General features: G+C 46.0%; 1 protein-coding gene across 1 annotated transcript in view; it reads right to left on the bottom strand.

Moving 5' to 3' along the window:
• Nucleotides 1–15,042: 15,042 nt before the first annotated feature.
• The window catches only part of T265_14014 (hypothetical protein), a gene marked incomplete at both ends in the record, with an annotated part of 14,019 nt that continues 12,298 nt past the window's right edge, over nucleotides 15,043–16,763 (bottom strand). Inside the window, one exon of the mRNA XM_009171626.1 lies at nucleotides 15,043–15,220. Coding sequence (XP_009169890.1) covers nucleotides 15,043–15,220 — 178 coding nt within the window. The remainder of the gene's footprint in view (nucleotides 15,221–16,763) is intronic.

The following is a 16,763-nucleotide window of genomic DNA, read 5'->3' as shown; positions in this document are numbered from 1 at the left end:
AGTGAAGCATCGGTGTAGAACACTGATGTCATGTTGTCGATGATGATGAGACTAGGAATCTGTTTCTTGATAGATATAATCTGTTGATGTGTGTTTGTTCACTTTGTCACTAGTATGATGCTTGCTAGCGGTAAGTTGAACCAGTTGTTTGTGACAGTTGGGTCAAATGCCTCATAGGCATGTTTAACCAATTACGCAGTCTGTCTGTGCGAACTCACCGTTAACAAAGAACTTGTTGAAGAGTGTATGAAAGAAGTGAATAGGTCAGCCCCTCGTGGTTATCAACAAGGGTGTCCAGTTTTATATCAGCAATAGACAGATCTTATCTCTGATGACCACTGCAACCGCCGAATAGCCGTTTAAAGCAATCGGGTTTGTCACCCATGTGGCGTGGTCCTACGGCCAGTGGACAATTTGATTACTGATTATTGTCGTTATACATATGCTCTAGGCATAATAGAGGAAGATTTAAGGTCAGTAGGTATATCTAAGGAGAACGCAGTTAAAGCTGTATCCAGCCGTAGCGGTACGTTTAGGTTACATGTAATCAATGAATCGCACCGTCATGGGTCTAGAAGAGGTTCAAAGCACTGATTAAACGGGTATCGGTGAACATAAACGCTTGTAAGCGATTACCACTGAGTTTTGAAATTTCACTTTGTATTCATTTCAAACGTGTAGTTTCACATAATGCACGCTTTTTCGGCGACAGACGGTTACGCACGTGCGGTTTTCCCCAATGTCCGATTTCTTGTAAGAAGCCAGAATCCTGCGATGAGCGAGCCCAAAAGCGAAGCTTTCCCCTCCATACGAAAGCTGGGAGGTTACTTATCGGTTAGCTTTTCTCCGAATAAAGGTCACATCCTTCCGCCCCTGAAGGGGCCACTGTGCGGAAGAAACAATTTGTGCTTGGTCACTTATATTTTAGGATCATGGAGAAGCCGCCTCTTAACTTCGACCGCCGGTTCGCTTTCGGAGAAATTAGGGTTGCATTCAACCGTTTTGACTATTTGACTTGCAATAGGGAGTATCTGTATCTTCTTAAAGAATGATCTTCGTAGATCCTCTGAGGGTTCTTGGACAATTCAAATGAAACATCGGCTTTGTTTGAGTCCTGGGGTGAAGTGTACATGTAAGTGGAAATGATACAGCTGTGACTGGTTGCACACAGTACTGTCATCTATATTTTGGTTACCAGCATCGAAAAGGTCTTATCCCTACACACCTTTACGCCAAGTTGTCGTCATCGACACCAATCTTGACATCGATTCTTTACTAGTGCCAGTCTGTTACAAGCATTATGGGGTACGTACAACCCCAAGTGCTCAGTCAGGTAATTCGGAAAGAAACTGACATTACGAACACAGCTGACCTAGGTTAGCCGTCATTTCTTGCATTGCCTCCGGCCAGGCACAGGAAGGGTCACGGAGATCCCATCCTGAGAGGCGAACCCCACCGGCAACACCCAAGACCCCACGTAAGCTTTATCGCACCCTTCTGCCAGGTTACGTGTTGTCCATTTTGCGGTTTTTGCCATTCTGAAGGAGGCATGGAGAACATTACTCTTCTCGGAAGACTATTTTTGGAGTTCACAGCACATGGCCTAACCATTGCGGTTGGTGGTGCTGTCACTCAGTTACGTGCTACACGACCGAATCCCCTCTGTCTAATTACCTCGTCACGACAATCCCGAATATCAAAAGGAAGGGTCGGGTTCGAAATTCTGCGGTACTTTTTACACAAGAGCAAGCCAGTTCATGCAACAAACATCAACTCCACATTCGTAGCGTCACCAAGCGCACAGGTCTGTCACTGATCGGCACAGTGCAGTGTCAGCGTCCGCACACCAAACATTGGCGAGCGGATTGTTGGCTCAGTAGGCGTGGGTTGTAGTCGTCCCTTCTGACGACAGTCTCGTGATTCTCATTGGCGACTGCGATTGGAACTCATGAGAAAATAAGTCAAGGCAGGCTCAGCAAAGGGGACACGAACGCGCATAGGTAAGTAGGTCAGCTGCGTACATTCACTGTAATTGGCGGGCCATTCGATCGACACAACCAAGGTATGTTATTTGGCCATCGTTCGAGGCGTCGGGCGTTCCGCTTACATCACCCGTCCAAACGTAAAAATTCGGATAGGTCGAGCGTGTTCTGGTGGCGTAGTCGTAACACGCTCGCCTCGCATGTCAGGTATGCGGATCTCAAACCCAGGCACTGCCATTGGATATGATGAGCTATAATAAGAGCGAATCTCGAGTCCGGTGCTTCCCCCCTTTGGTGTGGACTCACCAAAATGATTGCACCAGGGCAGGAGGATGATTATCCAAACGGCAGTCATGGGTATGAAATCTAATACAGAAGTGTGGGATGGGACGGCCTTTGTGGCAAGGTGAGTGGCGGGTACAGATAAGCAAAACGAATGGAGGTCAAAAGTATGTAAGCGGAGTAAGCAAATGAATGGGGGATTATCACGATGTCAAGTTATTTTAAATGCCCTCACCGTAGACTGGTACACGCGACCGTTGAGACCTAGTGATATACCCTTGTGACGCAGGTTAACGAACGTGATCGGGGCGTTTTGACATTTGAGCACTGACTTCATACTTCCATCAGACCTACTGTAACTCCACCAAATCCAGTGCTTCTTGAACTACAAAGGTCATATCCGGAGACTACGCGTTCTGGAGCACTAGCTTGTACTTATTACGTGCAGGGCGACGCAGTGGCTATGTGATGTGTGCACGTGACGAAAACCATCAACGGAGAGTTGGATGGTCCTAGTCCACGTGTGTGTGTGGGTCTGGGTTCTGAGCTGGATCCTTGGTGGGCACCATGGTCCTAGTCCACGTAGGTATTCCGGGTGTGTTTGGGTTCTGAGCTGGATCCTTGGTGGGCACCACATAGTAGAATGATCCCCGGCGTTCCAGAAATTGGTACTGCAAAGGAGCAGTTTGTGATCAGCACACACCTGCAGCATGTGCTCTCCGTCTTCTGTGCGTCTTGTGTCCACTTAAAGACGACCACCCAATTGAGCCTCGTCAGCGCTAAGCCTACCTACTAGGGCGTTCATGTCAACAACAACTCACTACAGAATCTGAGCTTCTGGCCCGTTGTAAAAGAGCACCTAGAGCGTCATAGAAACTCCTTAGTGAATTGAGAGATACAGTCTGCTGGGACGACAAACAAGTAGCGATGGACCTTACACTGTCGAAATTTCTCCACAAATTTTGCCGAACGAACTGCGCAGAGGCGACTGTGTTCAGACGCTTTCACTCGACTGCTCGATCCCGGCATATCCAGCTGCAGCGGCCAGAGGTGTGCGGTCGAAAACCGGAAGAGATGAAGGGGACAACCAGTTCAGTTACTGTACTTGCATCACTTGTCCTTGTCTCCGACAGAGAGCATACATCCATGCTTATAGAATCCAGCGTTCTAGCAAGAGCCGCTTGTTATGCTGATTTCTTCAGTGCGAGGCACATTAGGAGGACGGATTTGAGCGTTTGGAAACATTCTTCGAGGTATTTAGGTTGTTAGTAAAGTCGGACACACAGATGATTCCTCTGAGCCTGACATGGCGAACAAAGTAATCAGTCTTAGTGCTGGGACCCCCATATTGGGATGGAGTGCGGTAGAGTAGGAGAGGTGTGTGAAAGTGTAAGAAGTAAAGCATCAGTGGTAGCGTATTTTCGCTTACCTGAACTGCTGAATGCAGCAAGTAGGGTGACCCGACTGATGACATGACGCGACAACCGATGTGGCACGAGAATGTTGTTAGTTGCAAGTATCATGGTTATACTTGGGCTGAGATACTGCCAGGTCGCCCAGACCTAGATAGGCAGACGATTATGGTCCTCGACCAAAGTCTTCGTCTCAAAAGCCTAATCGAAAGGCAGGACGTGGCTGTCAACATACTACTGCAAAACCAGTACAAGTTTGTTTTAATGGGTAAATCATTGTGCCTACTGCAGCCTCCAACGTAGAGGACCAGACCCCTATCCAGTAACAAAACTGGTACGAGGAACGCTGTGGGTGTCAAAGTGATGCTCCTCATTACACCCCAGTGGGTCAGAGGTGCTTAGAACGCCGCACCTTGGTAAAGCCCAATCTCTGCAACGTACGTCTATATGCTTCACTGAAACTTGCGCTAACGTTTCACAGTTTCCGAAGTCGATTACCATACTTTATGGCTTGTTGGTTTGAGCGAAGTTGTTTACATTAGGTCTATCGTGTATACAGTCTCCGAATATTTGCACCTGTACCTCAAGTACGCAGCTCATCGCAATACATTCATACCGATCGGCACCAAATTTTCTGTGCTCGCACTTTACAGGTTTTTCCCCGAAGAGGTGATGTTTTGTGGATCCCCTCAGGTAATCTTCCTAGAAGTAGTCGACTATGAGACAAAATAGTCATATTATACTACTCTCAAGACAATAGATGGGCTGCTCAACTATACCTGCGGAAGTTTTCATGTGCAAGGTGGATTTTGCTCTAGATTGCTTGCAAGAACTGTTGCACTTTGATTCGTGGGAAGAGAGGTGTGCGACTTGAACCAAAACCGATTATAAAGCGCTCTGGTTGCGAGTGAGTAACACTCAGCTGAGATCCTAGTGAGACTCGATATGGTTTGGTCGGCACTTTACTGCAGGTCTATCGGTGCTTGTGCATGTCTACTTATCTGGGTTAAAGTGAAGAGAAAAGTTGCATACATCATCACGACACGTTAAGTAGTTGCTATTGAAGACCCACCACACAATGCACTGAGGCTGGTGATGAAACGTTGGAAATCGAATTGTCTAGGTTAACGACGTATACGACGACCATATCCAGCACCGCTGTGAATGTTTTCAAGATCGGTGATTTAAGAACCTCATCCTTCGACATGACATGCATGCGATGCAAAAAATCTAGCGTCTTTATTGTCAACTGTGTGCAAATAAATACTTGTTCCCCCGTTGGATTATTTGTCATCCATTCTGGCGGATTAAGCATTCCGTATGCTGATTCCGGAGCTGGTACTTTGTAAGAGAGGGAAATGCTGTGAAGAACGTTCTTCCACTCCCGGGTGCTCTGCCGAAGCCCTGCTGTTAAATCGCCACACCATGAGGTCCTTAAAATTACCGAGAGGGCGCACAACATAACCTTTCATCTTCGTTCTTGTGACTGCATCATTCAACATACTGCATAAATATACATGGGTCTGTAATCACGCCTTCTGGCTGGCTCGCTCCTACAGACATCCACTCATTTAGATTGCTTAGATTTTCTGAAAGCTGGACCTCGAACAGGGATCTGAGAGACCACACGCGTACATCCTGACGTAACCAGCGGATACACTCAAGAACATTCAATCGGGAAACCTGATTGCAGACTCAAGAAGTTGGTTGGCCGAATGTGCTGAATATAAAGAAACAGGAAATTATAAGAGTGCTAGATTTTGCGTTCCACTCCCCACTGAAACTGGGCGCGGTCAAATAAGATAACTTCTTGCTGCTACATACGGGGTCCGACGAACATGGCATACTTTAGTGTACCATGACACTTTCCGCAAACTCCACTGTTGTCAAATCGCTGAGATTGAGTAGGAGCTACACTCTAGGTACGGGAAAATTGCATTTTCATTGGTCGGACGCCGACGCATGTCGTATTAGTCCAGTAGAAAGAACTTGCCGCCCATGGATTATGTTACACTTGTAACCAAAGTTGAAAGGTCACAGTCACTAGCGGCGCTGAAATTCTGTGTGCCTTCCAACTTCAAAATGCTCCACCGCGATTCGTTTCGAATCGGTGTGCGATCACAACATAAATCACGATCGACTCGACTCTAAAAATTCATTCCTTTACGTGCCAAAACCTCATTAGTTAGGTTATTTGTTTTCTTAATTGATTGAGCAAACCTGCTGGTTGGTTAGTCGACATGCTCTTGTTCAACATGTTACGTTCCGTAGAAGGTACCTTATCCGTGACTATGGGCACATCGACCGGAAGTTGGTATTTTCCACCTTACAGTGTAATTGAGCTGCAGTGCCATACCCACAAAACACTGGGTGAAAAGGTCATCAACCAAAAGACTCGAAAGACCGACCGGGCAAGTGTCTTGCGGACATGTACCGAGGACACCCGTTCTCTGTTACACTTATGAATATGAACGTCACAGTGGATTCACCACATCTCTGCGTGACAGTTTTGAAGTTTTTTTGTCTTGCAGGTGAAACCAGTCTACATCGGAAGACCGAGAAGCACTGTCCAGCTGCTTCACCCTTATTGAGGATCATCTGCTGTGCGTATTTAACAAAATTCCAGGGGTCACGAATCAGCTAGTTGTGTGAACAGTTAGCCGTTCGGTCACGAGTGCCTGATCCGCACTGTGATTACCTCGAGTAATGCTTAGGTGACTTGTGTGAATTCCACAGCGAGGGAGACAGTGATGGTGCCCTGATATCCAAAAGGGCGCCCGTGACAATAGGCAGCGGTGTGACGAATCAGCTTGGAAGGTCAGACGCATAAATGTCTTCAGTAACTCAGTCGGCAGATTATCCATCCAGTGTGCGGGGTGGTCATCGGTTCGAGTCCATCACTTCTTTCATTCTTGGGTTTCGCATTCCAACATTCACTGAATCCTTTTCTGCTTCGCGACCGCATTTCTAATCCAGCTGTTGTAGAGGGAGGGTTATGTCGACAAGGCGGCCCACTTGCCACTGGACTATTTCGTTTCTAGCAGCCATTGTTGCTCAATAGGACTAATCGCAGATCCTCGTGGTAATCAGAATGGTATCCGGTCAGTTGAACAATGAGATTTTGATGGTCCAATAATACCTCAGGTTTGGCCCAGTCCCCCCACCAAACGCTTTGCCTCCAAGGCAAATTCAGTCGCATTTCGGGTCTAAACCGTGGAGACAATTAGTGACTGGCACTTTGGTAATCAATAGAATGATTTTTCTTGTCCTAGACGGTGTACAATCTCCGTGGGACAACTGCAATATGTTAGCGCCGAAACTCGGCTCTTTCCTCTTCTACCATTACTTTCTTTACGATAAAACCTAGGTTGGATGGATCGTGTTTGTATCTCAGTGAAGCACTCCGGTGCTGTACTATCGGTTATTAACGACGCAAAAGTCAGTGACTTTGCCAACTTGCAAACAAAGCTGAATTGGTACTAGATATACCAGCTAGGTGAAAGAATCCAAAAATGTGTTCGTTCGCAAAAAAAAAATCGGCTGAAGGAATCCAAAATTTGTTCGTTCGCAAAAAAAAATCGGCTGTCAGACTTCTGAAGCTCACAACCTGCGTTTGCTTTGCCTATCCTAACGGTGTGCACCACCAAGTTTTGGCAATGATTCTGGACGGTCAAGTCTAAAAAGCTGTTTCTACACTTTCATTTTCCGTCATTTTCTTAATTTGAGTATCCCGCTGGTGTCGAGTGCCAGATTCAAATACTCCGGAACGTAGCTCACGCATTCAATCGCTGTTTGCAGCATCTTACACCCCCCGCTACGGAAGGAAATTGGTATTTTGACGGTGTTTCCACACACTGTCAGGAAAGATTCTGAAAGCTGAGTGACAGGTGTATGCACGCAGTTGTGTCAACAACCAGTGTGGCTATGTTGCAGAAATTTAGAGCAGCTGGTTTCCTTCCCGAGCCTTACTCCGTATTGGAGGTTATGAGAAGCGAAGTAATCAATTTGGTCAAAGGCGACTATCTTCCGTTGTGGAGCCAATCCGCTCGATTAATCGGTTAAGAACGAGGCTCCATAGCATAACCGATAGCTTTAGCATCCATCGATAAAAACCATGGACGATATGTAATTCCAGACGAACACTATCGGCCTTCACATTTGAAACTTGGATACCCAGATGTCATCCCGAAACCGAGCACCGCAAAGTATTAAAACTTCACTGCGTTTTCGGATATTTGTGGTGTGTAGATTTAATCATTCCAGTAAAGTAAGCCATCGTAGACATGCAGGCTTAAAACCGTAGATGCGCGAAATTACTTTCCACAACCTGCATCTTTTTCGCTGTCAGATTTCCTTCGACAAGCTATGTCCAGATAACTTGGTTTTGACGTTAGATTGATCGGTGATTCAACAATAAGGTAATCAACAGGCAGAAGCGGAATTAACAACTCGGTCCGAGAGGTCAAGGATAAAATCAAACCTGGTAGAGTGCGAGATACAAAATGTAAACGAAATAATCTAGAACACCAGCCTGCACGCTTGTAGCAACGATCTTGAGCAAAAAACTGACGGATAGCAACCACAGCAGTAATGGAAATTTAGAGTGACAGTGCTGCTATTCCGGTAGTTCTATCGTAAGCAAAGGACTCATGAACTATGGGACCAAAAGGTGATCGGATGTCTGTGGCATTCAAGGTTGTAGTATGAACGTAAAAGTGGGCAGGGGGGCTAGTAAAAGTAACTAACTTTTATTCTCTCCAACAAGACGACTTGAGACAAATATCATGGAATTGCTTAGGCATCTTGTTTTACAAGGTATCAGAAGAGCAGCAGAAGAGTTCACGCTTGTAGTCTTGATACTAACAGGAACATTTTGTTTTTGTGTCACGAATCGAAGGCGGTGTATAGTTCAAGAGCTTTGCCTCGGAATTCCAGTTGGAAGTCTTTCAGTTAAGAAAAAGTGTGCGTCAAGAGTTTCAGCGTTACAAGATGGCTTTTATGACCATTTAGGATTACACGGGACTCTATAACTTGTGTGTAATGCGTTACTGATGAATAAGTCAGACGGCGAAGAAGCAGAATGCTGGTTTGTTCGCCAAGTTTTTACTGTCTTCGAAGCTTCCCGTCACCAGCTGGAGAGATATCATCAATGAGCCTCGACTGGTGACGACAATCGCTACATCGCTCAAAGGATCCTGGCTTGTTCACTTATAGACGGTACTGTGAGATGTTAAAATTTTGATAGGCACTTAACCGTACAACTGAAGTCAGTTTAAGCTGCAAAAGCCGAGACTAACTGTATACGTATTTTGTAGTTTTTGCAACTCACCACCAGTGTGTACAACCAGTGGTCCCTAGGCACATTCGAAGACACGGCCACCCGGCAAGTTCGTTGTTGATCGGCTGACTGTTACCCTTTCAGCGAAGATTGGAAATCATCAACACGCGTGTGGTTGAGTGCTCCCTCTTTACCTTCATGCATTTATATCAGTTTCTGAAGTACCTCTTAAATCACAATGTGACCGACCAGCTGAGAGACAACCTACACGTAAGTCCATTTGGGTCAAGCTTGGCGAACGGGTCAGCAGCCATGTGATCACCAACTATTAAACGCCACCGAGATACCGATATTTTGGTGCACTGCCTTCCAACTAGTCGCTGAAGACTACATCGTTCTGCAACAATCGTCCGGTGAGTGGTGCAGTTACTGCACACCGCTGATTGCCCAGTTGTGCGACTCACATCATGTGGTCACTTGTTTATCGTTTCACCAAATGACGAATCCTCCATTGGGAGGCTGATGAAACTTGTGAATTTTCTTCCTCCTAATCAGATTACTTATTAGCTGGCGGAAATCTCAATCAAGATGGAGTATATTCGTCAGCTACTAACCGGGAGATCGAATGTTCGGGTCACACTAGGGTTTGGTGAGATTCGTAATTTCAATGATTCCCAACAGAGATGGGACAAATTCAGGGTGCTTCGCGGTTTTTCAGCATACGGTCTCTTCACCTTCATCTCATCATTTTTAAACATCCTCACACTGATATCAGAAATTAAGGTCCCACGAGGCGCGTAATACTAGCATCTGCTATGTCGTCAGTGGAGCAACACGTGACCACGTGATGTGGATCGCGTAATTAGAACAGTGCTGCCATAGCGTGTTAGACTACAAATCAATCGCAGCTGAGTGAAACTACTACTTGATAGAGGGGATAGTAAGTTGTCCAGCATCGATTTATTATAAATATTGAAGTAACAGATTCCCATGATACTCATCAACTTTTTCAGGGTGACGATGAACAGGGTTAGTATAAGGAATTCAGCTGTTGACGGCGCTTCCGACTGGATAACTGGGTTTTTCCGTTCAGATCTTGGATGCGAGCAACACGGTTCTCCTGTTTCTTCATGGGGGATAGATTCTTTCAAGGAGAAATCAGAGGATTAGAAGAATGAAGGTCAAACGACGATGTTGACTGTGAGCCCAATTACTTTGTAGCTTAAGTCGCTGGAAACTCATCCCGATAATTTTTTTGTTTTCAACCTCCTATGCAGCTCTACCTCTACTGCTCTGTTACTGATTGCAGTTGTGTGGATACTGCAGGATTAGGGTTTATCTTTAAAACTCCATACATGCAACATGGCAATAACATACGTGAATGGCCGGCTGCACTTCTCGTGTGCGAGTTAAGACGCTTCAAATAGTTGTATCAATTTCTCTGTCATCGCTGTGTCACTATCCTACGCATAAGAGACCTGCATATACCATAAAGATACCATGATGAACCAACAACTAGACGAATGAAGAACTGTCGCACAATGTCATATTCAAGTCCAGCCTGAACTGAGAGTGCGTAGTCTGACAGACTGTTTACGATGCATGTTGATTTGTCTAAGGAACCGGGAGGTTATAGGTACCTTGTCCATTCAGTGTTCGTCGTGCTATTTGGCAACCCTATTCTGCATAGTGTCAAGAGTCACTTGACTTAATGTAAGCTTGCCTCATCAGTTCTGCCCACTGTTCACGTGGCAGTGAGTTTCTACAGTATCTCCTTTGGCTTCGCCATGACAAACGTAAGTCTTATTCGCTCTTTGCCCCATAATGTGCATCCGCTTATCAAAAGGATGCCATTGTATTACAAACACTACGGACAGTTCCGTAGTTGCACTCATATTGGCCTCGAATAAACGCTACACATGCCACCAACAACTCACGGAAGCAGAATCCAATATCAAGGTCAGCTATAAACCTATGCAGATGTTCACCCCAAATGTCACAACTTTCACCATATTTGGATCAGGTTTATCCGTGTTTCATCTGAATTTCCTGATGGTGTGGTTTGATCGATGAGTTAGGAGTCACAAATGGGGGTAAAAATCTAATGTGGTCTTCCATATATTCACTGAAGATTTCCATCCAAATCAAATGCAGCTGAATTGCCCAGCACAGTAATAAATAATAATCCTCCAGCTGTATCACCCTTTCAGTGCCTAGCTGCCATGCCACCTGAATAAATCACGAGGGCTGGGATATTGCCAGATAGCCCAAGCCTTAATAGGGGAAGTCGAGAGGCAGAGGTCGGATTCGAACCACGTACGGTTCGGTTATTAAATTCGAGCTCAAACTACTGAGATCTAACCTCAGCACAGCGAACAAGTCAACGACCATCTATGCAACATGAACTACCAACATTCTCATCTATAGCAAGCAGCTTCTTGGCCCTCCAGGTTGGAGATGGGGACAACTGCGGCAGTTGTCCCTTACAATTCGAGCATCTCAGAGAGTGTCAAGCCGACCATCGTCACCATGCAGTCCGGCTTCTGAGTTAATGGGCTTTGGTTGAGGACCCTAATAGTCCTCCTGTCCGTGCTTGAGCGTCTTATAAGTGTCTCAGCCCAAATGAAACCGTAAACTTGACCGACAAAATTTTCTTCATGTCACGTTAGCTATTGTGTGGTGACATAAGTCAGGTCAAAGGGAGGATAACTGATTTCTTGCGGCTGCTGAAGTTTTCCAGGTTTCTTCATTTTTATCTCCAAACTTCCAGCCTGTCCAACTTGACGATCACACCTTTGTAGAACTCAGATGTAAGCATATCAGCCATGTACTTATGGAACTGACCCATAGCCCACCATCGTTCAAATCCATCACTCCGCTTCTAATATGCGGTTCTCCTGTTTTTGATGCAGCCTGTAAGGTAAAATTCTTAAGCAGATCAGCCAAGCCACTCTTGCGCGTACTCTAGATGCTCCATCGACTGACGTCTACTGTATCACTGAGACTCGAGTACATTTGCTGAGCTCACGGCGCTTACCTCATCTGGACGCTACAGAGTAAGAACTTCGAGTGATCCTGGAGCTGCTACAGCGGAATGCACCGGCGTTGGCATAGACTTAAGTTCGCGAGGCGAGGTTGTCTACTTATAAATGGCCGGCGCTGTCCATTTAGACAAAAACTCGATATGGTCGGAGTACTATGAGGTCTTTTTGTCGTGCCTTTTTGTTGAAAGACATTCTATCGAGAATTGTAGCACCTTTTTGTCCCCCATGAAGATTATGGCTAAGCTGTGACATCCTTTTGGTGCATAGCCACCACGAAACCCGAAGAAGGGAGGGCTGAGATACTGGCAGGTTGCTCAAGCCTAGGTAGGAGCAACCGGAATGCCCGGGTTAAGCTGGAACCACGGACATTCCGGTCGGTAAATTTAAGCCTTGATCACTGGGCCACCTTGAGCTCCATCACGAAGATCTCGGATATAGTCTTGGTAACAGGCACTTCAAATGTCCAGGTAGGATGAGTAAGTTTATCAGAAGCACACATTGGTTGTCTGTTGTCCACAACGCAAAGCGCAATGATAACAGTGAAAGTCGTTTGCAACTTCGTGCTGACCACCGGTTGTTACTCACGAGTGCTGTGCTTAGAGAGTGGACATCGTTGTGAGGCTTGGTATCGCCCTACCGCTGAACAATCTTGGAGTCAAATTGGCCGTGTCATCATTAACTACTGGTGGTGATTGCCGATCGTTTTGGAATGTACAAGTTGATTTAGATGACAACTCCGTTCGGTTCAGATTTTCATTAAGCTTTCCAGGTAAACCTAATAAACAGGCTTGAAATTTGGGAATAAAAGCCTTATGAGCTACGAGTTATGGAAACGCACCAACATCCACTAAAAGCCAGGTAGCACAAGCTGCCTCTCCAAAGAACACTCAGTGACTGTGGCTGGTATCAGATAACTATGACTATAAGTGACCCCAGGTTCTCTTCTTGTGGTGTTATCGAGAGCATGCAAGGAAGTCATTGGACATAGAACGATTATTATTACCTCCTGATGTGTTGCAAACCTCAATTCCTGGCTCGGAGCACAACGCGACTAGATCGGTTGGATGGCAACTCAAACGTACCGTGTGTGGACAACGTGGGGGAACCGGGAAGTTCGAGAAATGAAAGATGCCAGAACGCCTGGGGACGTATCAAAGCTGTCCTAGCTGGTCCGTGCAACAGGACCTGAAAGGTTTCCCATAAGTTAGTTAATCAAAGATAATGCTGAAAATCTGATTAGAGACTCGCGTCTAGATATATATGCGGAATGCTTTTAACATCAGTTTAGTTGGTCCTGTGTCACTCTGCCTATCTGCTTCATTCGACCCGAGTTTAGGTCCTCCATCGGTTGATGAAGCATAATCTGGCTGCCGGACCAGATGAACTTTTCTCGGGTTCTTCAAAGATCCAGAGAAATCTTTGTGTCCCGGTTAGACCAGGCCGTTCATATATATTTGGGAGAAAGAACACATTCCAGAGAATTAGGGTCGATCGTTGGCCTAATTCGTCTTCAAAGAGTTCCACGACTGCCATAACACGGCTTCGGGCTTCCTTCAAATTGCGACGCCCAAACTCAGCACGTGAGATGCAAGTCTGAGAACAGGATTTCGACTAAGTGTTTGAAAATCACTACATACACCGCGGTATATCAATCGCGGTTCTGCTCAACTTTAAAGCAGTCTCTGACGATTTGGGTAGCTTAGTTCTGAATACTCTTGGCCAGAGGAAGATGTCCCTGAATTTCATGAACATTCTTCGTGTCCTTTATTCCATAGGTCCAGTCGAGATGTGGTGCAAAATGAACGTCCCAGAAGCAACTAGCGGAGTTCGTCAGATATCCTCACCTTTTCTGTTCGATTTTCTTGTGGACGTTAAAATGGAGTGCACACTGTGATGGACCATGAATCTAGACATCGAATTCTTGTCTGAAGAGAGATTAACGGAAGTGAACTATGAGTACAACCTACATTTACCGTTTGGTGATTACTTATCCATGCGAATCACGTTAGACAGAATAGCGGGACTGGTCCCATGTTTCACCGTGCGTTTTGGACTTTCAAAATGCACGGTCTTATTTCATGATCTTCAACTCAGTGCTTGTCTGAGACTCCGGAATGAGCTTGGTTTTTTATCGGCTCACATATCCCGGCAGCGTCAAATATTATCAGAACCGAATTTGGCTAAAGTTAAAATGCCGTGTCCACAAGGTAGTTTCAACAGTGGTCTCACTGTATGATTTCGAGAGTTGACCCCTCCAATCCGAGGACCTTGATCACCACCGTCTCCGTTGCACAGCAAGAGTAAACTGGCTGCATGGGGACCAAATGAGGTGGTGCGCAAACGGGTGCCTAGTAACGAATCCGAGTTGTTAGGACTGCAGATGAACTTTACCAGGATAAGGTAGATGGAGCATATATTAAGTATACTCAACCACCATCTACCGGAGAAAACGTTTTCTGACCCAACGGTTGTTGGCAAAGGATTCGCGGAGAGAAACTAGGGTCGAAGGGAGTGCCGTGCGATCTTCACGTCTTTCTGACTGGATCCTGCTTGTGAGTGGCTGGAAATCCTGCAGGACGTGACATGCAATTGATCCCATTGGTGCGCATGATGTCACCCGCTTAGCTAGCGTTCGCCTGAGGGTGTGCTGAAATTACATAGGGTGGGGTTCGGAAAAGAGGCTGGGTTGATGCTGTCCTACTTCGATATGGTACTCACATGATCTTAGCTTAATGTCTTCCGTAGGTGCAGACACATTATGCATAGTCACTTCCAATAAGGACATGGGACTTTTCCCCGCCAAGTCGCTAACCAACTCAGTTCTTTCCACTTTTTGCAAAGGCTTTTCCCATATGGTTGACGGTTAGGCCAATAATAATGCTTTGCTGTCAGTGACGACAATAATAAGGCGTAGAGAGCAAAATCGATTGATAACCGTTGCTGATAGCAATAAACTGCCACAAGCGAACACCACTATCGGCCCACTTCAGTTGGTCAGGATGACCCTTCTCCCAGACTCTGTCAGAGGGTGCAATTAATGACCGGTCTGTGGTTCGAAACCGACCTCCGCCTCTCGACTTCCCTCGTCTAGCCTTGGGCAACTTGGCAGTATCCCGGCATTCGTGCTTCCTCCAGGTGGTATGGCAGCTAAGCATCGAAAGTGTTACAGATGGACGATTTTTTATAGTCGGTGCTGTTCGTCCTTTGGTTTGCGGAATTAAGCTTAAAAATGCGACGCTTAGCTAAACACCATCCAAGGCTTTCAAAACCCTACTCCAAAAGACGGAGGGAAAGCTTAAAAACATCCAAGGCTAAACCCTACTCCAAAAGACGGAGGGAAAGCTTAAAAACTGGTGGGTTCACAGGCCAAACATCGAGTTCAAATGTTTGGCCGGCCTACCCACCAGTTTTTAAGCTTTCCCTCCGTCTTTTGGAGTAGGGTTTTGAAAGCCTTGGATGGTGTTTAGCTAAGCGTCGCATTTTTAAGCTTAATTCCGCAAACCAAAGGACGAACAGCACCGACTATAAAAAATCGTCCATCTGTAACACTTTCGATGCTTAGCTGCCATACCACCTGGAGGAAGCACGAATGCCGGGATACTGCCAAGTTGCCCAAGGCTAGACGAGGGAAGTCGAGAGGCGGAGGTCGGTTTCGAACCACAGACCGGTCATTAATTGCACCCTCTAACAGAGTCTGGGAGAAGGGTCATCCTGACCAACTGAAGTGGGCCGATAGTGGTGTTCGCTTGTGGCAGTTTATCGCTATCAGCAACGGTTATCAATCGGTTTTGCTCTCTACGCCTTATTATTGTCGTCACTGACAGCAAAGCATTATTATTGGCCTAACCGTCAACCATATGGGAAAAGCCTTTGCAAAAAGTGGAAAGAACTGAGTTGGTTAGCGACTTGGCGGGGAAAAGTCCCATGTCCTTATTGGAAGTGACTATGCATAATGTGTCTGCACCTACGGAAGACATTAAGCTAAGATCATGTGAGTACCATATCGAAGTAGGACAGCATCAACCCAGCCTCTTTTCCGAACCCCACCCTATGTAATTTCAGCACACCCTCAGGCGAACGCTAGCTAAGCGGGTGACATCATGCGCACCAATGGGATCAATTGCATGTCACGTCCTGCAGGATTTCCAGCCACTCACAAGCAGGATCCAGTCAGAAAGACGTGAAGATCGCACGGCACTCCCTTCGACCCTAGTTTCTCTCCGCGAATCCTTTGCCAACAATCGTTTGGGTCAGAAAACGTTTTCTCCGGTAGATGGTGGTTGAGTATACTTAATATATGCTCCATCTACCTTATCCTGGTAAAGTTCATCTGCAGTCCTAACAACTCGGATTCGTTACTAGGTACCCGTTTGCGCACCACCTCATTTGGTCCCCATGCAGCCAGTTTACTCTTGCTGTGCAACGGAGACGGTGGTGATCAAGGTCCTCGGATTGGAGGGGTCAACTCTCGAAATCATACAGTGAGACCACTGTTGAAACTACCTTGTGGACACGGCATTTTAACTTTAGCCAAATTCGGTTCTGATAATATTTGACGCTGCCGGGATATGTGAGCCGATAAAAAACCAAGCTCATTCCGGAGTCTCAGACAAGCACTGAGTTGAAGATCATGAAATAAGACCGTGCATTTTGAAAGTCCAAAACGCACGGTGAAACATGGGACCAGTCCCGCTATTCTGTCTAACGTGATTCGCATGGATAAGTAATCACCAAACGGTAAATGTAGGTTGTACTCATAGTTCAC

Source organism: Opisthorchis viverrini (assembly GCF_000715545.1).
Source record: "Opisthorchis viverrini unplaced genomic scaffold opera_v5_126, whole genome shotgun sequence".
NCBI classification, from domain to species: Eukaryota; Metazoa; Platyhelminthes; class Trematoda; order Opisthorchiida; family Opisthorchiidae; genus Opisthorchis; species Opisthorchis viverrini.
The sequence above is the reverse complement of the archived record's forward strand: the minus strand, read 5'-3'. Positions and strand labels throughout refer to the sequence as shown.